This window comes from Heliangelus exortis, chromosome 5, assembly GCF_036169615.1.
Source record: "Heliangelus exortis chromosome 5, bHelExo1.hap1, whole genome shotgun sequence".
Lineage (NCBI taxonomy): Eukaryota > Metazoa > Chordata > Aves > Apodiformes > Trochilidae > Heliangelus > Heliangelus exortis.
In genome coordinates this window covers 31,379,329-31,404,600 of record NC_092426.1, presented here as the reverse complement: position 1 = coordinate 31,404,600, position 25,272 = coordinate 31,379,329, and the positions used below count along the sequence as shown (strand labels likewise).

The following is a 25,272-nucleotide window of genomic DNA, read 5'->3' as shown; positions in this document are numbered from 1 at the left end:
AATCACAGAATGGTCTGGTATGCATCATGGCTACAAACAGGAAGCACAAATGGGTAATTACAGGTCAATACAGAATGCAATTCCATGAGCTGTGGAAAACTGTTCTTAAGGATAACCAGTGAAGAAAGAACTAGCAGATTTTATTAAACATGTAAAATGAACTCAAGCAGAAATGAAGAGGAGGAAGAAGTTTTTAAGATTACCATGATCTTTCTGGGAAAGAACTCAAGATGCTATTAATTCACTGTAATGACCAGGTCACCATCTTGAACAAGGCGGGTGCCATCAACCATAGGACCAAGAAACGCACTGGAAGAGTGACGAGCAATGTATCTACCAAGTTGGTAGGTAACAAAAACTTTGTGTTTCAACTACATAATTATTGGCAATGAGCAGTAACAACAGGAAGACTAAGAGTGTATATTTTAGTATCACTGTTAAAGAGACTAATAAATCCTTGATTGTCTTCATAAGACTGAGATCTCAATAGATTAACAAAAGATTTTTTGCATCACATATGAAACATGATACCTTAATCCACATAAATTGCTCAGGGTATCTGATATAGCTCACCCTTGAAAAAATGCTAAGGAAATCCAATTTCAATGATTGGGACAAATCAGGATGTAATCTGCAGTGCAGCAGTGTTTTATAATGATGGACCATCACAGGTGTGCATATACCAGGTAACTAAGCTAAGGCAGCAGCAGAACTCTTCATGCAGAGTTTCTTACTGAACTTTCTGCTACTCAACTTGACAGCAATTGTTCTCTCAATACCTTTTATCCAGTTGTACAGATATGCAAGTGTCTATATGAGTTTTTTATAATCTAACCTTTTTGTTTGGATAATTTTTTATTCTAATTAAAACTTGTTTGCTATAGAAACAGAATAATTACAGGTAATACTTACCAGTTATACAACAATTAAACATTAAACCATGAACAAGTTTCCAAATATTTTTGCAACATACACTAAAATCTGTCAGAAAAGTCACTACATCTAAGAAAAAAACCCTCATAATAGTATTTTTTTCTAACTAATATATTCTTTTTTTCATACGAAATGTTAAAGACACAAACAAAAAACGTACACAAAACCTTGCTACTCACCACAGTGAAGTAGAAGATCATCATGGAATTCATATAACTCATCCCGAATCTCCTCTGGACATGGACAATCCTCTCCCAGTTGAAAATTCAGCAACATATTAATCTTAAAGGGAAATGAAACATCATTAAAACACTGAGATAGCCTAAGCAATATTCTGTTGTATAGCCGCACATTTTCTTGAGATAGGAAAGACCATTTCCAACATATTGATAGAAGCCCAACACAGACTTCATGCTAACATTTAGCAAGTAAAATTATCAGATAATCATCATCTTGCAGGACTGGATCAAATTCAGCTCCTCAGCATTGGACAGTCATGTTCAACTTTTTTATATGGTGTTCATGAATCATAGGATCATAGAATGGTTTGGGTTGGAAGGGACCCTCCATGGGCAGGGATACCTCCCACTAGACCAGCTAATTCAGCACCCCATTCTGCCTGGCCTTGAACACTTCCAGAGATGAGGCATTCACGCCTTCTACAGGTAACTTGTTCCAGTGTCTCATCACCCTCACACTGAAGAATTTCTTCCAAATATCTACCCTAAATCTACCCTCTTCCAGATTCCCTACCTTGTCCTAGCACTACATGCCCTTGTAAGAAGTCCTTCCCAAGCTTTTCTGTAAGTCCCTTTTAGGTACTGGCATGCCCAGAGTTTTCTATTCTCCGGGCTGAACAACCCCAACTCTCTGTCTGTCCTTAGAGGTGAGGTGCTCCAGCCCTCTGATCATCTTTATGGCTCGCTCCCCTCTGGACTCACTTCAACAGCTCCATGTCCTTCCTGTGTTGGGGACTCCAGAACTAGTCACAGTACACCACATGGGGTCTCATGAGAGTAGAGGGGGAGAAATCCCTCAGCCTGCTGGCCACACTTCTTTTGATGCAGCCCAGGATTTGGTTGGCTTTCTGGGCTGCAAGCTCACATTAGTGGCTCACGTTGAGCTTCTCATCAATCAACACCCCCAAGTCATTCTCCTCAGGGCTGGTGTCTGTCCATATCCTCTGCCCAGTCTTGTGCTTGGGATTGCCCTGACCCATGTGCAGGACCTTGCACCTGGCCTTACTGAACTTCATGAGGCTGGCATGGGCCCATGTCTCAAGTCTGTCAAGGTCCTTCTGGATGGTTTCCCTACCCTCCAAAGTGTTGACCACACCATTCAGCTTGGTGTTATCAGCAGACTTGCTGAGGATGCACTCAGTCCCACTGTCCATGTCACTGACACAGATGATAACCTGCAGTGGTCCAAATACCAACATAAATCCTAAGTGATGTTTGGTTTAGAGTATGATTTGTGGAGTACAAGTATGAGCATTCTGACATTCAGTATTTTGAGGCATCTTAATAAATTTTATTTCAAATTCAATTTTGTTTCTCTAGCAGTCCCAACGGTAGATTAGAAGGCAGAACTCTATTTTATCATTACAAAGGATTTTTTTAATCTTTAGATTCAAATATTTGTTTAGCATTACCTGTTCTTGAGGAGGGGACCGGAATTCTTTGGTCTTCTTGGCAGTCAAAGCAGCAGACATGTTTAAGGCTTGCATGAGTTCATTGTACCTGTATTTCTGATTATATTGCAGCTTTGAAACATAACGGTCTGCAAATGATACAATTGCTTCCACTCTATGTTTAAGCTCACAGTCACAGAAATAATTGAGTAAATGACACATCTAGGATAGAAAAAAAAGCAGACAAATTTAATACTTTCACAACCATTAACTGGGTTAAGAGCTGCAATGGATACTATATGCTACAATAGACTAAAAATTATACTTTTTTCCCCATATTTTTTTTAAACAATGTAAAGTTAAGAAATTTATACAGTTTTATTTTCTGATTGATAATTCTATGTTGCATTCTCAGTATTTGACTCCACAAACTCAAAACACATAGAAACCAGGGAATCATAAAATATTTTAGGTTGGAAGTGTGTTCTTTAAAGATCACCTGGTCCAACCCTTCGTCTTTTAAAATATTCCAATGAATTGTGTATCTATTTTGAATGTTTTACAAGCAGAAATAATTGTATCATCATCAAACTTTGTCTTAAAACCTCAAAGTAGTAACAAAGTGATATAAAATTCTTCAGGATTTCAAATCTTACAGACTAGAGAACAGACAAAAAGCATCACCTTTTTTCCACCAATAGTAGAACACAGGTAATACATTTATATTAAATGGTCACCTGAAGCTTAACAGACTCTGGCAATCTTGTCTGCAATAAGCCTTTTGCTGGAGCTTTCATTTCTTTTAATGCTTTCTCCCCAGCTTCTACAGCTTTTTCTTCAACTTGCGTAACCTCTTCTTTCTCTGTCCTTTCTTCTGTATCTTCCTTGTGATCTCCAAACACGTTGGGATCAATGAGCAGCAATACCTGCTTCACATCATCATCATCAAACACCCCCATTATGAGCAATGTCGCTATCAGTTTAAGAACAGGAACAAACTGGAATGCAACTTGTCCTCCAACAGGGTCTCGTATATGAGCACCACTACACTGCACTGCATCTGTTAGCATGCTTATGGCCTTGGATTTGAGTGTATCAAGGGGTATCTCTGGGCTGGATGTCTGATGTTCTTCACTGGTCACAATAAAGCATGGAGTAGAAAAACTAAAGCTCGGTTTCAGGCACGTGCTGAGCCCTACTCCAGGTAAACCATGCTGCTTGGCTTCATCAGGAAATAACTTAATAGTTCGAGTTTCATCTGTAATTGGAATGATAAATTCATTGTTCATCATGAGCTTGGCTTGCTTGGTATGCTCCAAATGAATACTAATGAGCAAGTCATAGAATCCAGAACGCAGGAGTCCAGGTAAGTACTGGTTATCTATTGTAAAAAATAGCTGAGAAACGTCCACATGGCTGCAAAGTGCATAAGCCACTCGAGTGTTACCTAGAGCACAAACTGAGCAATAGAGTTTTAAAGTGTGGTAGTGAAACTTCATCAAGTCTTCCTGTTCACATAGTTCCAAAATATCAACGCATCTGTTGTGAAATAAAGGCACAGAACATCAATCAACTTCCTGAATAATCATTTCATAGAAGAAAAGTTTTATAATCTCTTTTGATCAGCTCCACGTTAAACCATTAATCTTAAGGCAGGTGCTGACTAATCTTAAAATGTACATCACTAATCTACAGCAAATAATGGTTATAAATTGATTAGATTATTTATAACTAAATACTCCATAGGGGAATAAAATAAAAAAAAAAGAAAAAAAAAAAGAAAAAAATCTAAGATAAGGTTATTTTAAAAATGTGTTAAATTAGAGCTTGCTTTTAAAACAAATGTATTTGGAATGCTAAAAATATGCAGTAATACCATCACTAAACAGCACCTTTATAGTTTATTGAGGATTACAGTTTCCTTTTTTCCACAAAACACAGGGTTTTTTTTTACTTTTATTGAATTCAGTTTTATTAAAGATAAATAAAATTTGTTGATAAAAGAAGCTGCATAAAACTTCTAATAGGGCAGCTATTCAATTATCTATCTGCTATGTTTTTGCTTATATAGCTTAATTTGTTCCTGGCTATTATATTTGATACTTAGATACTTCTTTAATATCTTCAGTCTCTAGCTAAAACTTAACAACGATCTAAGGAAGTCAGAATCTTCAGTAAGAACATAAAAACTTAATTCATGTAAAGTCAGAGCAGATGAAACAGGAATAACTACATTAAAAAAAAAAAAAAAAAAAAAATCAGTAAAATAGTACCTGCATGGTCTTTATATCTGTTTTTTACAAGCTGAGAAAAATCTCTTATGCTTAAAGATCTTGAGATTTAAATAAAATCAAATAGTTATGTTTTCTCTTATGTATACAACTGTCATCACATGGCATTAAAATTATTAATTCTGCCATAGGCTTAATAATTGTGAAATTAAATTTCACAAATATTGTAATAGATAAGATCAGAAAATTAAAAAACTCAAGTGTAATTATGCAGGTTTAACCAGTATCCAAATTTCAGCTTTCAATATACTGCATTCACATCAAGTCACCACAGCTTTTTCCAAATGTACCTATTTTCTTCTGGGATATGAAGTGCCATCATCTGCAGAGGTTCCAAACACTGCACAACCCACCCATGACGTTCACTGACACGCTCAGTTTCTACTTTAAGAAAGATGTTTGGCATCCTGCTCCATAAAACAGGTGTAATTGTTTGCACATCAAGGCGAGGGGGACACTGAGGAACAGGATTTCTTTCTTCACTTTTAAAAATTGCTGCTGATAAAGGCATGGTGTTCTGAAAAAAAGTAATTAAATTAAAATTATTTTTGTAGCATCTAATTGTAAATAAAACTAAAATACAGTACGAAATTACTGTTTATTGATAGCAAAGAACACAGCAAAATAATAATAATTTAAAAATATCCATAGAATTGGGTAAAATAAAAATCCATTTTAAAAACCACAACACTAAGGGGGTTGTCAAAATATAAGCTCATTTTGACAAATGCTGTTTAGAACTGTTGAAGAATTAAATTCATAAAATAATTACATTTAGAGAAGTAAGTATAGAAGTCAACTAAAAAGTCATGCTACTGATTCAATGGTCCTGAACAAATTCAACTAAGCAGGAATTTCTGTGGAAATAAACAGATCACCTCTATGAAAAACAAATTTGTACCTTTAATTTACCAAGTTCAAACTGAATCAAGTTAGTGCTTGTAGGCCGAACAAAAGTTGCCGGAAAGAGCTTTGTGTTTGGTTCAACCTAGAAGAGAAATAAGATTTAAACAAATTTAAACAATGAAAAAGCATATCCTCACAGAATGTGATACGATATAAAAGAATTAATATGTAGATTACACTTCTTCATCAAAAACGTTAAAGTGCTGGTGAGTGTCTACCCATAGTTTACCTCTAACATAGTGAACCATTTGCTGAGTTATCTCTATAGGGCCAGCTAACTTCCAGGCAGGTGTGTCTGCTGCTTTTTGTGCTCTCAATACTGATAACAAGAACTCTGATAGTGCTACTTTTTGATTCTTCTCAGACATAGCCAAATCCAACACCTCAATCTAGAGCAGCTCTTTAAAAGTCTATCCAATTTACAGCTACATCTTTGGCCCTTGCTCTGGAATAACACCCTCTGCAGACTGAGGGTCAGATACATCTTTTTGGACCACCACACATCCTGTAGAATTTTTTCATATTTCATGCTCGACAAAATAATTCACTGCCAAAAAAGCTCAAAGCCAAATTTCTAAGAGCCATAGAACCAGAGGAAAAAAGGAAGAGAGTGAGAGAGCACCCTTCAATCAAGACAATGCAAACCTTTATTTCATACAAATACTAATTTATTCTAGAATTCTCTACAATACCAACCAACTCTACTGCCATGAAAAAAGGATTAAAAAGGTACTTCTAGAAGAGTATGTTATTCAAAATATTTCAATGCTCCAAGAAAAAATACACTCTATACAGTCAAAGTCTCAAGATTCCAATTAAGTATTTTAGACATGATTGCATATTTTTTAAACTATGCACATACATTTTGCACTAAAAGTACAGTTAAAATACTCATTCTGTGAAGGAGTGAAACTCCTCACTTTGAGAATAACAAGCTATTAAAAATTGCAAAACTATAAGCTGAGAGTCTCAAAGAGAGCAATATATAAAAAAATCCATATTCTTTCAGATGAGAAAACAGCTCCAAAATACAATACAAACTTAAAGAAAATGTGGAATAATAAAGTATACTGAAAATCTGTATGTGTTCTTTTCATAACTATGACCATTGGCTTAGACAGAATAATGTAGGGCCAACTATATACATTCTAATGTTTTTAATACAGGAAAAAAAAAACAAACCCCAATCTCAAAATAAAAGGCATACTGGACTGAAAGACACTACTAATAAGATTTTTGTTTTATCTCATTGAAGACTGAAAGTAACTGACCAAGACAAGAGAACTCTCAGCCTCTGACCAAAGATAGATATTTCCTAGTAATAATACTAGAATTTGTGAATTTTGATGTAGATTGAAGGTCAGAAATCTGTTGCTAACTCAGAATAAAATGTCTTGTAAACTAATATTTAATACCTCCTTTCTGCTACAAATAACTTAACACTGGCCTGACAATTAATGATAGAATCTCAAACATATATGAATACACTTTCATTTACTTTTCTTTTATAGACAGTGGTGGCATTTTTGCTGAGTATCACCACAGTTTTCAATAGTTAGGTCAAGAACTACAGCAAAATTCATTTCATCTTCTCAGCATGATGACAAGTAGGCCTTTAAGAACAAAAACAGCAAATATTGTCCCTCTGCTTCAACTGAGGACACTGAAAAGTGCAAAGAGTTACATGGTTAGAATAATTACCTGCAAGCTCTAGACCAGACAAATATCAGTCATTTGTTGCAATTTGGGTGAGAGATTAGATTTGCTGAAGTATTTTAAATATTCCATTTTATTTTATTTTATGGTAAAATATTCAAGAAATGAAAATGAAAACTACGTAAGACTATTTTCTCTATTATCAAAATCAGAGAAAATATTTAAATTACTCAAAATAAGCAAAAGTTGAGAAATATTTCACCCTTGGTTATAACACTGCTGTTGGAATATGCCACTGTATCTTTAAAGGAAGTGCTGGGTGTTCTCATTTTTGAACAAGCCATGTGATAACAGTTTCATTGAAAAACATTTCCATAAATAGCTTCAGGTATTTTGTCATGGGAAAGAGAAGAAAGAGAAGAGAAATAACTTATGCTAATTTAAATAATTATCTCTTATACTGAATAACAAATTTAGTTATTTTTTAAAAAAATTTAAAGAATAACGGAAACTATAAATAAAGGTTCTGAATCACAAGAATTGCAAAGTAATTTTTCTTTTTTAACATAGTCCTTCTTCAACATTTGAAACATCTGCACAAAGTTGGAAAAATGTATCTTTACAAGAGAGAGAAAAAGAGGTGTAAAAAACAAGAATAGTACAGGAAAACCTTGTTGTCATATGAATAATGTTCATGTTAGGCCTCTGAACAAGAAAGAATTACTTTGTAATAGCATCTAAGCGACCAGCTTACTAGATAGCTTCCTGCAAAGCTGTTAATACCTGATAACAAGTGCCGAGCTCTTTTCCATTGGCTGTGAATGACAACATCCCAGTAGTCAGTTCAATGAAGCATCCAATTTCTATATCAACATTACTGCGACCTGATCTCTGGGAATTAGCAATTACATCTCCTCCCCAAACCATATAGCAATTGCTGCGCTTCACACTGAAGGGAGAGCAAAACCAAAGAAAATAAACCATAGGGCACACAACCTGACTAATTATACACCCAAGATGTACTTTTCAATGGAGTAATAGCTGAAATCCTCAAAGGTGCTTGTGCTGCTATTAGCTTTGTTTTCACATGAAACCCTCCTTTTTTTCAGTAATACAAGCACTATGGGTAAGGGATCAGACTAAATGCACCTTTATTTTTTCCTTTTTTATATATATATGAAATAATTTCCGATACTTCTGTATAAGATACACTGAAACAAATAACAGACTCATTCACTATGACCAAGTATCAGTGCTAAAAGGATCACAAAGCAATCATTCAAATGATATTCGTGATACACAGCACTTTCACAAGTCTGTGTAAAACTCATATATAAATGAGCTCATAACACTCCTACTCCATAATCAATTACCTCAACATTTAAAATATCAAACTTGTGAAAATTCACTTTTGAACAACAGTATTAAAATGTAATCTTTAACAAGCAATAAATAAATTCATACCTTTCATGAACCCTGCCTCTCTCATCACCTAAAGTAACTGTCACTGTACAGTTTTTATTTAGGTCAAAATCCTCACTGTAAAAATGATAGTCTGGTGTTACCCAGCCAACCCAGACAGAGGATGGGTCTTGGCCAGCAAATATCCGTAGTGAGTAAAAACACTGAAAAGAGGAAAACAACATATTAGTAATAGAAAAAAAAGCTATTTTAACAAGAAATACTCAAATAGTAATTTAAAAAACCATTCACATAATAAAATTTAGCTCTGCTAATTCCCATTCTCTTAGTAAGCTATATAAATGTTAAAAATAGTTAAATAACTAGACTAGTGGTTTATGATCATGAGCGTTATGGCTGAAGTCATGCAAATCTGGGTATTAATATTTATACAGTGCTATAAGACAGCAAACTATTAAAAAGGCTTCTTTCAATGGATCAGTTTCCAGTGAACATGCTTCCATATCTAAATCTAAATCATAAATAAATCTACTTCTGAAAGTAAGCATCTCAACATCTTTTCTTACCGTAGTAGAAGGAACAGCAATTTCTTGGCTGTGCTTTCTAGAGATAAAGGATCATCAGGAAAAAAAAAAGAAAAAAAAAAAAAAAAGAAGAAATGAGCAAGTTAAGCAAGCAAAGACCATACCAGATACAGATACAACTGCTCAAAATAACTGCAGCCAAGGCAGCAGACTGCAGGGGGTAGGGCAATACGTTTACAGCAATTAACTAAAGATTAAGGCAATGTTGATTGTGGTGAACTTAGTAGTACCTGGTATCTTTAAAAATCTCTCTCACAATCTTTCTTCCTCTGTATGGAATAGCCAATATTCCAAAAACAATAAGCTATTGAACAATAATGTTGATAAGCATTAATCCAGTTGGAAAGTCTCTGAGCTCATTTTCTAGCCTTGATTAAGAGCTTTGCACATCCCAATGATTTTGAAAGGATGGCACCTGCTTAGCAATGCATAACTATAAAGTTTGTGATACACCTCTTCAGGAATGGTTCCCTCTTATCTGGGTGTAGCAATCAGGAGTAAAGTTGTGTTCTAAAGGTATTAAAACCTTCAAGAAAAAAAAAATCTCAATAACACGTATCTTATGTTAGTATGTGCTCAGTCCAAAAACATGTATGAATTCTTGTGTGTAATAGTAGAAAATATTACACTTACACTGAGAGTATGATATAAGATAACTAAAACCAAGCCTAACCGTCTTTGGAAAGCATCAGATGAAGCATTTTCCACACCCATGCTGAAGTTGAATGCCGAGCGGAACTCGATGGGCATACTCAGACGACAATAAATCATGTCTGCATTGCTGTTCTGTGTCCCAAATGTTTTGTGGGTAACTTTCAGCCGAGGGGGACTCTCAATGGTTCCATCAATTCTCAGTATCTAAAAATAATAAAAATAATTTTAAAAGAATTCTATTTTGAGTAAAATGCTGAAACCTTTGACTAAGCAATTACAGCATGCGATAACAGAAATATTAAATTCAAATTTTTCAAAGTGAATGAATTTCAAAACTATGCAACTTTCTTCTTTGATAGGGAATCTGGCCTGAAGAGTAAAGAATGCAACAGATTCAGTGTATCCTCACTACAGTAAGTATTTTCAAGCCATTTCATACAGCATTTTCCAAAATAAAACTATAGATTTTATTAATTCAGGTGCACAAGTCATTGAAAAATTGCTTCACAAGAATTTGCACTTTTCTACCTCAATGAGAAGAAATGATCCTTCAATCACATAATCATTGTGAAATCCGAGTCTGATATTATTTTCCTTTGTGTGGAGAAAGCGAGTTTGATTTTAAACTCAGTGGTAGGAGCTTTCCAAATCTTTTAAATACAGAAATACAGTTGAAATGATCCTGATAAACTGGAAAAAACTGTTCAGATAATTTATCTGGATCTCAGTGAAGTGTATTGTGTTTAAAAATGAATGCTCAAAGACACGTGTTAGGGAATAGTTAGATAATAATCTGAATTATAATAAACAGCCAGTGTTTAAAGCAAAAAAATCCACCTAAACAACAACTCACCAGGAATTCAAACATATTTTTGTGGAATATTTTATACAAAACATAGGATATACTATTCTGCTCTGGAGTAGACTAATTAGAGATCTGTGGAATTCCTACTGCTGGTGCATCATGAGAATGAATGAAACATAACACTCAGTGACACCACAGGTACACTTGAAAAGTCCCTTGAAACAGTGAAGTGGACTAATTCAGTCTCTGTTTAGCTCACATTTCCATTAGCCTTGTGTGATGCTGAATTCAGATGACCAATTCTTAGATATTTAGGAAAATTGTATAGTACAGGTTTTAAAAAATGAAAGCCACTATAAGAATATTAAAAAATGGTTTTGAGAAATCACAACTGACATGTTTCAAGACACTAATCACAACAACATAAATTAGTAAAACATAATAGAACCAATAGGTATATCCCTGTGGATGGTAATACTACCGTAAATGAAGTTTGAAATAGCCAAGATCATCTGGAATTATCTAAGTGGGACTTAACAGATTTATATGACAAACTATCTGATGACAGTACTATTAAGGATTTTATGTCTCAGCTTGCTCAACAAACAGTTGATAAACAGGTGTCTCCCTAATATGTACTGTTACCTCAATGTGAGGATGATTTTTTGGCACATTGACAAATGTTGGTAAACGTTTACTAAACCACATAGCAACATCTCGGTTCATGTTGACAGCAAAAGGTTCAAAACCTTCTTGAAGTCCACACATTGTATAATACTTGAATGTACTGGCATCCATTCCAAGGTTCATACGACCGATCTGAGCTAGACCGAGTGAACAAATTGGAACAAAACCTAAGAAAACAAGAACAAAAACCCATCAGTAATTTATTTGGAGAAAACAAGCACTCTATCTTGGATCCATCTAATGGACATTACACACATTATTCTATTTATTTCAACATGAAACCAACATGAAACAATTGTTACTAGTAAGTAGAAGTAGATTTGGGTGAAAAACAAAAAAAACTATCAGGAGGTAGTTTCATGGACAATCAGATTTGAAAAATCAAGATTTGTTCCAGGCAGTTACTCATTAGGAGAATCAGTTACCTTCATTTTCAGACTAAAACAATGCCTTTATACAATCAGTTGGACAGAAGAGAACTTTGGGTAGATGAACGCTATTAACAAATTTTAAGTATGCTCTCTGAGGGCAGTGAGGAGTCGTCTAAAGGACTGAGATGAGATTCAGGTACCTCAGTACATCAGTTTTAAATCAAATCTGTTGTAAGTATCTATAAATTTATGGCCAACGTTCATCCCTTCATGGGGTGGTTAAGGTTATACAGACTGGATTTTCTGTGTTTTTTTGTTTTGCTTTGTCTTCTCATAATCATGTAACCATAGAAAGAGAATTACCGCTTTCTATTTCAAAGTCAGCAAATGCAAGTTCTGAACCATTACTGGTTATAAGCAACTCTCCATTCAGAGTAAAGATAATAGATTTGTCTTCCAAGTTTATCATACAACCAACCACATCTCCTGGTTGCCAGCTTCGTCCAAAGAATCCACTGCCTTGATGCCAACGCTGGCCCTGAACAAAAAAAATACAAGATCAACACTGTGCTAAAATTAAAAAAAAACTAAACAACAAATAAAGATAGTAAAACAAATATTTTCACCTTTCAGGAATTTGCAAATAGTACTGATCATGTTTTTTTATGTAATTAATTATCATCTCAGTTATGTCACATATTGAAAACTAAGGCATCCTAACTTCAGTAATACATAAACAGCAAGTTAGTTTTTTTAATTAATTTTAAAAAAACAAAACCAAACAAACTCCAAATGTTGTATTTTGCTTGAGCATAGATTTGTTATACTAATTCACTAACCAATTCAGAACAAAATTCAGAACTAATTCAGAACAAAAAGCAGATACCATCCACCCTGAAAGAGAGCTCAGAGGGATCTTTATACAAATAAAAAATATTCTAGTAGCTGATTTGGAGTTTAGAGAGGAAAACAATACTGTTGCTCTCTGCCTAGCTGTTTGTAGGTCAAAAAAGTTAAAGATGTACTGACTTTGCATCCTTCAAATACAAATGCTTGGTCATCAGATCCCAGCTCTATGTCAGGCCGGCAGCCTGGCCTGGCCCAGCCAACGCGCATATCTCCACCTGTCACGGCTTCAAACTCAAAGTACCACTTCCCAGACTTGACTGCATAAGACTGTTCTGCTCTGAAAAAACGTATCTTGTCAATGCTGACTTTTTCCACTGTTTGGTCAGCTGTAAAAAGAAACAGAGGAAAAAAAAACACACCACCTTTTGTAAGTAGATGAAATAGAAATGGAACAGTTTAGCATTTCATCCACCTCTAGCATTTTCTGTCTGTGAAAACAGCCCTTATCTGCCACTGCATGTTAAAGGAACTTCATAATAAATGTTAAAAAAAGAGAAACAGCAAACAGTATACAGAGGTGAGCACATTGTAATTCAGAACAAGATAAGTATCGACTATTTACAATCAGAATATTTCACACAATGCAGTGTGAACATAAAACTGACTATTGGAAACCTCAGCAGTGTAACATTACTGTATGCAATACAATCCAATCGAACAATGCAGTATCACAATATGACAAAATCCTTTCCTACACAAGTCAATACATTTAGAATATTTTAAAAATATATCAAATTTTGCTTTGGTTTGGATGCTTCGTTTGGGTTTTTTTAATTACAGCTGTATAGCAACTGTGCGGAAAAACTTCTACAAAAATTGCAATTCTGGATTTCAATTAAAAAAATCTTTTTCTTGGTGCACTGCCTTGACTACTTAAGAACTAAGTTTGAGTTGGAGTGGTCAAACCTAATCTGCATACCATATGAAAAATATATTTTAAAATAGTCCCATATTATTTTCTTTCCTTCACTAATTCCAAATGACAACAATTTATCCTATCCCACTCTGGATTTTCTCCAGTCTAAAAATCATGGAAATTAGAATTAGCAAATTGTTAACTACAGCCACTCTTTAAAAAATTATGTATGTTTAAGTAATACAAAAGTAATTTACAAAGCAGATTTGGCACATTTCCATGAAGTGCAAAAAAATACTGCAAAAACACACTACTATTAATTCATATCTTATGTTTTCCTTATCTGTTTCAGCAGTTTATGTTTCTCCTCAGCACTGAAGGTAAAGGAGACCCTGATTCTTATTGAAAGTACATACCCATGTCCTGGTCAGGTGGCTCAATAGTGTAGCCATAGCCTGCAAATGTTCTAACAGCTTCACGGAGGCTGTCCCGGTTTGATTTCTTAGTACGTTCATCTAATAATGCATATGGCACTAGTCGAGGATTACGTTTGTTCTTAAGATCCTAAAAGGGGTTATAAAAAAGAACAAGAAGAAAGCTATGTTTAAATATCACAAAGATTTTATACAATGATACAGAATGCAATCTGAAATAATATTACCGGACAGAAAAAATACTGATGAAGAACAGTTCCATGACTGCAAGCCCAATTGTTAATAATGTTAAAAACATAAACACAAGAATGAAAGAGAAGGATGGAAATCTATTCTCATACATCCTGCAGCTGCAGCTCTGCAGATCTGAAAATCTACTCAGGCTTGCATGAGCAAGGCTTCTATTTCTGTTCCCCACCCCCTCTACCTTTTCCAGACACTACATAACACTCAGTATTTATCTTCTTATTTAACCTTCCCAACTGACGTTCTAGAGGAAAAAAAACACAAAAACTCTCTTTCTTTACTTGTTCCAAATGCATCTAAAGGAGTTTTTACCTGCTGAATGCCATAGGTCCATCCTTGCTTTATTCTGTCTTTTGCCCAAACATTATGTGCATTTTCTGCTAGCTTGTCAACTAGAACTTCTTGAGAAGGCAACAATTTCACTTCAGAAAGATCAAGAGGGGCAGGTTTATATCCATTTGACATCATGTAACTGTAAGTCAACAAAGGAAAAACAAAACATCATGATGTCCCAGTGACTGTATTTAAAGTTTTCTACGTGGCATTCATAGGGTGGTATTCACTTTTTCCTCTACCTTTTTCAGTCGCCTGCTCTCCCCCTTCTATGTAAAAATCTTGCACTGCATATGGTCTTTGACCAGGATATAAATTGTGTTCTAGCAGAGCCTCGTTTTCCACCTACTTGCACCCTATTTAAATATACGTGACCCAAATCTGGAGGCGAATCCCTAAAGAGCTGCCTTGAAAACACCCGAATTCTTCTTATACGAGTACTCTTTATAGTTATTTTTTTAAAAATATTTGTAATTTAAAACTTTCAAGGAATTTCGTTATAAAGACATGCACGGTGAATTCTGTTGAAATTATTTTTGTGCATTTTTAAGTATGGTATTTTTAATATACTAACCTGTAAAGATCATGTTATCATTTTTCCAATTGAAAAAAACCACTTTTACCTATTGCTCTTTCTGCTTTTTAACTGAATAAGTTTAGTAGTTTTTCAGTAGCGGGTATGAGGGTCTCCAACCCTTCCACATAGTATAAAAAATACTCTGATGGTTTAGACATCCACAGACATCCACTTGCTCAAATCCATGTTTACATTTGTTAAGACAATTCATACAGGCAGTAGATATAGCAACAAGACCCAGAAACCAAGATTTATTTGTTCTGTTACTGAAGACAGCAGTATCAAAACAGAATTATGATAGATTGCCTACATTACACACCCTGGAAAAGGTAATTTTCTCCTTTTTTAAATTAATACCATCATCTGAAGAAAGATTGCCATTTCCCATATCAAAAAGATACGTACTTTACTGCTCTCTTTAAAAACCTAACTTGGTTTCTTGTGGATAAATCTGCCTTAGGAAAAAAAACAAGACATCTTGTAGGTTAGCAAACTGATGTGAAAACATCTAAATCACTGTTTCCATCTTCAAGTTTTGTTGGGCTTTAATCTGTCCCAGGAGGACTACAAAATCCCCACAAAAAAGTCTCAAATACAGACCTTTCCCCACTTTTCCCTTTCACCACTTTTGGGTTGATTCCTACTGATAGATTAAAGATAATTAAATAATAAAGATCACTCAACTATTTTCAGCTCTGCCACAGCTTAGCAACTGAACAAAATAAAGCAAATATGCAATAATCTTCATATGTACATTCCCTAAAAATGTACAGTATTATAAAATCGGTAATTTTCTTTTTTTTTCCTCTTCTTTAAAGAAATGCACTGATCATCCCCCTGGAAATGTGTGCATGTTGAACAAACTTTTATTTGCTGGAGGGGAGGGCAGGAGAGGTGCAAATTGAAAAGGGAATTAGAGTAAAATTGTATGAAACTCAAGCAGATCAATTTACTCCCATATACTCTCCTTTGCTATATGATAAAAAATGAAATGTTGCTTTTAACTTCAAAGTATCTATACTAAGATCATGTAACATATACAATTGCATGTGTTTTAAGTATGTAACTAGTAAGTGTCTATGATTCACTCCACAAGGTGATGTAATGCAGCAGTATTCAGTCAGCCGTCATGACACACAAGGCCAGCCATGTGCTCTGTAAGTCCATACTGGGTAGTGTACTTACTAATAATATAAAATAGTTACAGGGTACATACTTTTTAGGAAGTTTGATTTTTTTAAGATCTTCCTCAGCTGCTGGATGAGCATGAACAATATGACATCCAAGGGCCAAAAGGGTTCTGGCAACAAAAGAAAAACGGCAAAAGTGAAACACAACATTATAGCACTCATCCATTTCATAAATTTCTTTTGGTTTTAGTATAAATGCACAGAACTAAGAGTACTTTAAAAAAACAACGAATTGAAGAAGAGAAGAATTTCAAACCCCAAATATTTTAGTTTACCCAAACTAATAAATCAAACCTTGTAAGTCTGAGAAGATACAGATCTGTGGCTTGAAATTTGTGCCACTTTATGAAAAAACCAACAGGACCTGTTATTTTTTTGTTTTGCATCTCTTTACAGACAAGAGTTCTAAAAATCACTCTAAATGTGTTCCTGGAACTTCCATCACTTAGCAGAACACAGAGATATAAAAAAATTATAATATCTTACAACATCATGAAGTGCTTGAGTAAAAATTAAAACCAAAAAACTTATTTTTTCTTAAATGCAAAACTCACTTGAGGGTTTCAGTTGACATTTGTAGATTATAATTCTTCTCTGTCTCAGGCAATTTTGAGAATTCCACCAGACAAGGATGATGCCTTTTATTATCATCCCGTATCTGTAACAAAGCGAAAGCAAAGAGTACATCCTGATATCAGATTCAAACAAGAATCATAATAAAAAACTTTTTGCAACAATGAAGACGTTGTAAACAACACATAATATTTATATTTGCTCAATGATTACATAAATTAAATTTCCCATGATTGAGTGCACCTATAAGTACTTCTCCATAACCAAAGCCAGGAAAAATATAGCTATTTCATATGTTCTGCACAAAAAACAAGAAAGCAAGTCCATAAATTCAATGGCTGAATTCCTGAGCAATATATGCACAGTAAAGCACAATCTGATCTATTGTACACATTCTGATTCAAAAAACTTAAAGAATCATTTGGTTATGTTTTTCAAATTCTATTGGAATAATAAAGCAGAACATTCTTTTTCAGATGTCGACATAAGTCTTAGAATACTTACCTGAGTGTTAATTAAACAAGATCTTTTACTCAATGCCAAGTGCTTCTATCCTGATTACAACTAAGAGTCATGACACTTCACAGAAAAAAACATTTTTCAGTTGCCAAAGCCCAGTAACACAAAAAAGATTAGCATACTCAGAATTTCAGGAGCAATGATATTTTAGCAGATAGTATGATAGTTATTGAATTTTTTTTAAAAAAGGGTAAATCAAGTCTGTAAATAAAAACAACAGGAGGAAAAAGATTTTTGTGAGATAGGATACAGTTGTGATGAGCACACAGAGGACTACCTCTGAAAATCTGAATCTGAAAAGAAGCAATATGAAATATTCTAATTCAAGGCAGAATTTTATATTACTAAGTGTCTTTGTTTAGCCAGTATCTGGGGCTGAACTGAAGCAATTTCATTTCTTTCCTGATGACCACTCCCCAGCCAAGAAGAGGAATCAAGAAGAGGAAAGAAGCCCCACAGATTGTAATATAAATTGATTTCATTTAATGAAACAGCACAACTAATACAAACAACAGCATAACATATATAAGCCTACACTCAGCCTGATCCTCAGGAGTAGCAGAGGGAGCAGCAGACCAAGAGGCAGGATCTCCAGGAAACAGAACTCCCCCTCCTCAGCACTGCTCCCCCTTTATAATGAGCCTGAGAGCAGTGGTGTGGGTTAACCCTGTGAGTCACCCTGGGGCAGTGCCCTGACTTTAGCTCCCAGCTCACTTGGGGCTTCGAATGGCCTCCCCTCCATGGCTGGCCTCTGATTCTGCCCCAGTGAAACCTCACCACCATTCCACTCCCTATCCCATACCATTTACTTTATGCCCAAGTCACTACTCTCCCTGTTTCCCAATACATACATATGTAGGTATTGGTCATTCAGTCCATGAATCATTTTTCATATAGTTCATTGAATTAATTTAACCTAAAGGTGCAAGTTCCAATTAAATTGTTCCTTTCCATTGTCAGTTCATATAGAGAGCTCACAGTCTGACTGTACTTTGGAATATGCATTCACCAGAAACCCATGGCACCTGAGACAACTCGTGTCTCCTTCTTATTAGTTGGTGGGGACATCACTGTTAATTTGTGAATTATGTCTGCTGGGATCTGGCTAAGACTATCCTGCCATTTAATGCCTCAAAACTGGATTTCAAGAGGAGATCCCTTAACCTTGTCTCTTTTGATTGAAAAAAAGAAAAACAGTTTTTACTAGATGTGTGCTATCTCTGTCAAGCAGGCTGTAAGTAACCTGTCCACTTGTGAGACTCTGTTAAGTACCTTATTGAGCAGTTCTGGGGACTTGTCAGATGGTTTTTCCACAGTGGAAATACCAGTCTGTGGGCAGAGCATTATCTGCAAACTGCTGCAGTCGAACATCCATCTTACCTGCAACTGGCATTGCATCATCCTTCCAGCTAAATAATGCTGATGTATTGGATTAGGCTGGTGGCACACTTGGGACCCACTTGTGCCACACAGATCAAGTAGCGTCTGTTGGGTCATCCAAGTTAGTGAAAATCAACTCCCACAAAGTTATTTCTCTGAAATATTGGACACCACTCTCGACAGTCACCCGCTTCCCTGGTCTGTATGTCATCATACCTAAAGGGATACCTGGTTTTCACACTCAGCAGGAGTCGTCTCCAGAGCGTGAGGGAATGTGCTTCTCTTGCCAGACCTTCGTCAATCTCCACGTCTCTAGACGTGTCCCAACTGCTTGGCTTTGCTGCTGTCTAATTGCACACCATCCGCTTCGTTATCCTGGCACTGGAGCAGCCAAGTAACCAGTTGCTCTCCTTCATGCCAACTATAATCTCTGTGGAAATCTCACAAGTTGCTAAAGGACTGAGATTAGCTGGTCACATCTTCACAACCTGATCTGCTTCTGTATTGCCTCTTATATACAGGGACAACTGGCATTATTTGAGTGTCTAAGTCACCAACATCACCTGTTACAGGGGTCTGACTAGCTGCAACGCTCCTCATCACTGCCAGGATTGCAGCTGCTACAGAGTAAATACCTCTATGCTTAGGGCTTCACTTCAAGGAGGACCAGAAACTGAAAACTATGCAAAAGGCTCGATAATATAAGCATGATAACATAAGCATTCCAAGAACATTCCAAGTGGGCCATGCCCATCAGCCTTTTGTAACAATCATAAACTGCTGTAACCACAAAGAAATTTATTATATCATAAGCTATGGCCATACAACCCAGAAAAACTGCACTTCTAAGACAACACTCAAAAGCAGAAAATCTTATCAAATCAAAACCAAACAGTGGCACAGTCATCAACAGCTGCCAAAGCAATTCCAAAAACAAATACATGAGAGTCCTGTCCACCAACAATTCTAGCAACACTACCAACATGATGAATGCTTTTAATAATGTGGCTGAATCCATTAAAACACCAGCACTCAGAGACTCTCAATTTAAAGGTTTGTGGTTCCCTCCAGTGAGCTATTTAATTCAATGCTTCAAATAAGTGTTGGGTGACAAATATCTTTGTTTAGCCTATATCCAGGACTAAACTGAAGCTGCTTGCTCTCTCACCCAATGACCCCTCTCCAGCCAAGATGAGGAGTCAGGAAGAAAAGCTTCATGGGCTGAAATATTAATTTAATGAAATAACACAACTAACACACAGTAAGCCTATACTCAGAGGGAGCAGCAGGCCAAGAGGGAGGAGCTCCAGGAAACAGAACTCCGCACCCCCACCCAGCACAGGTCCCCCTTTATAATGACCCTTCAGCCATCCGTGTGGGTTACTGCTCTGAGTCACCCTGGGGCAGCACCTCAAGCTGAGCTCCCAGCTGACTCAGGGGTACCAATAGCCTGCTCTTTATGGCTGGCTTCTCATTCTGCCCCAGTGAAACCAGGACACTAGGGGGAGGTACCATTTTTAAGATAATTGGTGAGCTTAATGTAATATTTTAAATACAATATTCTTTCCTACCATTTTAACTATGTTACATTTGCTGACATCCATTGGGCAGGGAAAGCCTTGTCATATGCATTTAAATAATGTTGACCAGATGGCCTTACTGTCTTCAAGCTCCTTGGTTATACCACTTTATAATGATAAATTATGGGCTCATTACAATGATATTTTTTACTGTAATTAATTAAATAAATGTACAAGCTTTGAGGAATTCAAATGTTTACAAATGTTACAAAAACTGTCTGCATTATCAAAAGAAACAAATTTCCACAATGAACCTTTTGTTTGTTAAAACTTTGAACCCCAATACTAGAGTAACCGAAGTGTTCCTTGAAGGATTTTCAGTACAATTCCATTTTAAAGTGCTAAAATATGTACCTTATTAATATTCCCAAATTTGCCTTCTAATCTATTTACCATCCTTGGCTCTTGCCAGTTTATATGTTTGTCTATTGTTAGTGCTGTATAGACAACTATTAAATATTCCATTCAACTTCCAGGCTCCTTCCAGGCTTTCTGGTAGGAGCCTTAACCCAGTAGTACACTTAACTGTGTACTCAGACAGGTCACTCAAAACATACCTTGCCATATGTCCAGCCCAGTTCTATTTTATTCATTCCCCATAGTTCATGGATATTTTCAGCTAGTTTGTCCCTGATCTTTTCAAGATGAAAAGGAAGAGCAACCTAAGAAAAAAACATAATGATTTCACAAATGAGGTTTCAATTTCCACACCCTGTAGAACCAGGATTATCTAATTCAGTTAAATAAACCACAACACACAAATGAATTTCTAAGAAAGGGGACAAGATGGCTTAGTTTATATACTATGAATTTTAATTCTATCAAGACATATTTTATAATTTCACTATTGCATACTTAATATACCTGACTGGTGTCTATTGGACAAGGGATAAAGGAAGCTTGGGAGAGGAATTGTGTTGTACCCAGCAAATCCCTCACTCCATCAGAATCTCTCTTATATTCCTTCACTGGTTCCAGTTTCATCTTCTCTTTTGGAAGCAATGCTTCATAACACGGAGCATAGCCAGCAGGAGGCAGAAATTTAAACTCTCCATGTCGTCCACCCAGTAAGAAACGAACTCTGTGCAATTTTAAACGAAGAAATTATACACTTGGTCAGCCTATGTTAACATTATAAATAAATAATTTAGCAAATTGAACATTTATTTGAACAGCATTTACAAAAACTCAGGTGTATTTCATGCTTTGGGAAAATGCCAGAGTTACCAGGCATTCAGAATAGCAAACAAAATTATCAAAAAAAAACCCTACAGCTGGGAATGAGTTTCAGAAGTGTAATTAAGATTCCTGTTAAACCCCTAAATCTTCTGGTTTTCCTCAGCTATTTGTTTTTCATCTAAATTTAAGATTATACCAGGAGGAACAAGAAAGATGAAATCTATTCAGCTTCTCACTTTGGTCTTCATTCATGAATTCTCTAGAACTACGGAAAAATAAAAAAATTTGTTGTGATTGGGTGGCCAGAAGAAGCTTATTTCACTTCTTACTGGCAGTAAGAGACATTACTAGAAAAAAGGGAGAAAAATTAAGACATACAAATTTTCTCAAATATTACATAGAGAAGCACAAGTCACAAATATCTGAAATGATTCCATGTCCACAAGTAATACATTCTTATTGATTACTTTGATTAAGCTTGACCTTTCTAATTTCATATTTTCAATTGACTGTTGCCACAGTTTAGGCCCAGCTCGTACCAACCAGGACTCTGCTGCACCCCTACTGAGGGACAGGGAGCAGAAAACCCGACCAAAGGCTCCTTGATTGAGACAAGGACAGGGAGGTTTGCATTCCCCAGTTCCAGTAATGAGCAAAAACCACGCAGAGCTTGGGAAGAACCAAAAAACCTAATTTAACTTACGAGGAGAAAGAGAAAACATGACCAGATCCTAATTCCTTCCAACCTTCTCCCCCCCACCTCTCCCTTCTTCCCGGGCCCAGATCCCTTCACTGCCGCCTCCCCCTCAGGGCACAGGGGACAGGCAGGGGGGTTCAGGGTCAGTTCCCTACACGGTGTTTCTGCTGCTCCTTCCTCCTCAGGAGAAGGACTCTTCACATTCTGTCCCTACTCCAGCAGAGGGTCCCTCTCATGGGAGAGATTCCCTCATGAGCCCCTCCGACATGAGTCCCTCCCGTGAGGTGCAGTCCCTCAGGAACTGCTCCAGGCCAGGCTGCACTCAGAGTCACGGCTGCTGTGGGAGCAGTCACCAACCATAGCATGAGGTCCTCCATGGCTGCAGATACACATCTGCCCCTCTCTGTGATCCTGCACCAGTTTCATGTCTGCCCACCAGTGACACTTCAGGGGCTACAAATCCACGTTTGCCCCACCATGGTCTGCTCCACCATGCTCCTCCATAGGAAATGACATCTCTGCTCGGGCACCTTTCCCCTCCTTCTTCACTGACCTTGGTATTTTTTCTCTGGCATTGCTCTCATCTCTTCCTCTCCTCTGATCTGAAGGTCTCTTTTTTATATTTTTGCAGTTTCTTTTCCCTTTCTTGATTACCTTACTCGCAAAGGCACATCCAGCTTCCCAAATCTGCTCAGCCTTGGGCCGAAGTGAGTCCAGGACTGGTACTGGGGGTCTCTCACAGGAGCCACCACCCCTCTGCCTCCCACCCTGCCCCAGCTTCCAAAACACCACTGCACTAATCCAAAACATTGTTTAAGATATTCTAATGACCCCAATGCAGCTAAATTTTTGAGACCTTTCAATATGGCACATCACCACACAGATCAAAATATTTTAAAAATCACAAGCAGGTCCATTTTATTCCAAGATGGAGAAGTCTAACTTCCTACATAGACCAAGGTCTATGGATCTGGACAAAAGGTGAAAGGATCAAAATTTTTCCTGTGCCAACCATATCCCAATAAACAGCTCCCTGCTTCCTACCAACTTGGTCAGTCTTTCTGAGTTTTAGCAAATCATTCAGTCTCACCTCAACTTTATGATGTTCTTACTCATTCAGAGGCCTGTGTTCTCCCTCCTGATTCACTGCAGTATCTAAACCTCCACAAGGGCTATATCGACCTAATACTGCACACCCTCTTCAAAAAACCTCAGCAGTCCAAGCTGTGGCTTTTTGTCACATTTTAAAAGCAGTGTTCAGAAATTTTTATTTGAAAAATTTCTTTATAATTTGTCATAACCTTAAAAAAAGCCCTGCTAAAAATCAACTATAAAGGAATGTAACCCCTAAGAGACAGCTAGAAATAGTTAAACTTAGCTTAGTTACTACTCCTTTTGCTTTGAGTTGGGTTGTACATAGGCAATGGCTCCTACCTTTCTAGAAATTTGGTAGCAGCTATACATAATTTTCATAGCCTGAATAACAAGAGTATGATAAAAACTCTTTTTCTTACTACAGAGATTGTCTGTGAAAGACAAGAACTCCATGATAACAGTATTTCATGTACCTCATTTGATTATTAAAAGCATCAGATGTTTACGTTTAAGATGTTAACTTTTTACCTTTTTTCTTTCTTTTTTTTTTTCTTTTTTTTTTTTTTCACTGTTAAGGTTTCTAATATCTTCATAAGTGATCTAGATGTTGGGATCAAGTGAACCCTGCTTTTTTTGCCACTTAATTAAAGTAAAATTGGCAGAACATTTTCTAAGTAAATTAAAGTTAAGATAACAATAGAAACTTGAAAACAGTTAAGTTCAAATCTCAGTATTTTAACTACAAAACAGGCAAGAAATAGGCAATATTAGTAAAAGATTCCAAAACTGCTTTGCATCAGTCCTTTTACGTTTCCCACTGTGAATACAGTATCAGTTTTAAGGATGATTTAGGTTTTTTAACATCCTGCTGAGAAAGTCAGCAAGAATTTTAATTAGTGAAAAATGTGGTGCTATGTTTCTCATTATTTTTTTTTTCTTAGCTGATAATTGGAATGAGAACTAATCAATTTCCCCTAATTCAGCAACCCACAAAATAATACCTTTCAGACAGTATGACTTGGTCACAATTTTAACAGGCTCCCATTTCACCCTTAAGGGAAATTATCATTAAATACTTTCCTGCCTCCCTCCCAGCTGTTGGTTGGGCAGAACCAAAACAAAAAAAACCAGAAAAAATCATACATGAATTTGGGCAATATTTTGTGTGACAAGGCAGCAAAGAAAACAATAATTAAAATTAAGTTGTACTTACTTTACACCCGCTGATAAGCTTACAACAGGGAAGAAAAACCCTTCTGTACTGAAATTCTCAAACATTCCTTGTACAGGCTGCCCATTGATGCGGAATGAAATGCTGGGTACACCTAAATCCAAGCAGCAGCTCACCACATCATCAGAAGCTAATAAGTGCTGATTGACAGATGCTACAGCTCTGGGTACTCGACCTAGGATAAAAATAGTAGTCAGGAGCTTTAGGCAGACTCTCACAGGCTTAGCAATGATATTATTTCCTAAAAAATACCGTCAAGTTTTCTGTTCATAGCCAAAGACCATCTTGAGTTCATATCTTTTATGAAGAACTTGCTTTTGGAGACAGTTCAACAGTCATCAAACTGCTATATGGCAGAAAAGTGCATGAACTGAGCAAATTGTTTGAGAACTCTGACACTGTTTTCAAGACAGAACATGCTCAGCTGAAACCACTCAAGCTCACACTGTAGCCTGGTACAAGAGTACTGAGGTAAGGTAAATTATAAATATCCTGAAATTAGGCCCTTTGGAGGTCTCTGGGATACCAACAAAG

At 36.3% G+C, this 25,272-nt stretch overlaps 1 protein-coding gene across 1 annotated transcript in view; it reads right to left on the bottom strand.

The window, feature by feature from the left end:
• RYR3 (ryanodine receptor 3) overlaps positions 1–25,272 on the bottom strand; it is a 209,492-nt gene that overhangs the window by 104,926 nt on the left and 79,294 nt on the right. Inside the window, exons 19-37 of the mRNA XM_071744346.1 lie at positions 24,721–24,913; positions 21,401–21,617; positions 21,094–21,198; positions 17,039–17,142; positions 16,511–16,594; positions 14,697–14,856; positions 14,121–14,268; positions 12,969–13,174; positions 12,303–12,477; positions 11,527–11,735; positions 10,096–10,280; positions 9,405–9,441; positions 8,881–9,041; positions 8,200–8,365; positions 5,756–5,842; positions 5,145–5,371; positions 3,301–4,102; positions 2,585–2,785; positions 1,113–1,215 (exon numbers count right to left, since the gene is read on the bottom strand). Of these exons, the coding sequence (XP_071600447.1) occupies positions 1,113–1,215; positions 2,585–2,785; positions 3,301–4,102; positions 5,145–5,371; positions 5,756–5,842; positions 8,200–8,365; positions 8,881–9,041; positions 9,405–9,441; positions 10,096–10,280; positions 11,527–11,735; positions 12,303–12,477; positions 12,969–13,174; positions 14,121–14,268; positions 14,697–14,856; positions 16,511–16,594; positions 17,039–17,142; positions 21,094–21,198; positions 21,401–21,617; positions 24,721–24,913 (3,570 nt within the window). The remainder of the gene's footprint in view (positions 1–1,112; positions 1,216–2,584; positions 2,786–3,300; positions 4,103–5,144; positions 5,372–5,755; positions 5,843–8,199; positions 8,366–8,880; positions 9,042–9,404; positions 9,442–10,095; positions 10,281–11,526; positions 11,736–12,302; positions 12,478–12,968; positions 13,175–14,120; positions 14,269–14,696; positions 14,857–16,510; positions 16,595–17,038; positions 17,143–21,093; positions 21,199–21,400; positions 21,618–24,720; positions 24,914–25,272) is intronic.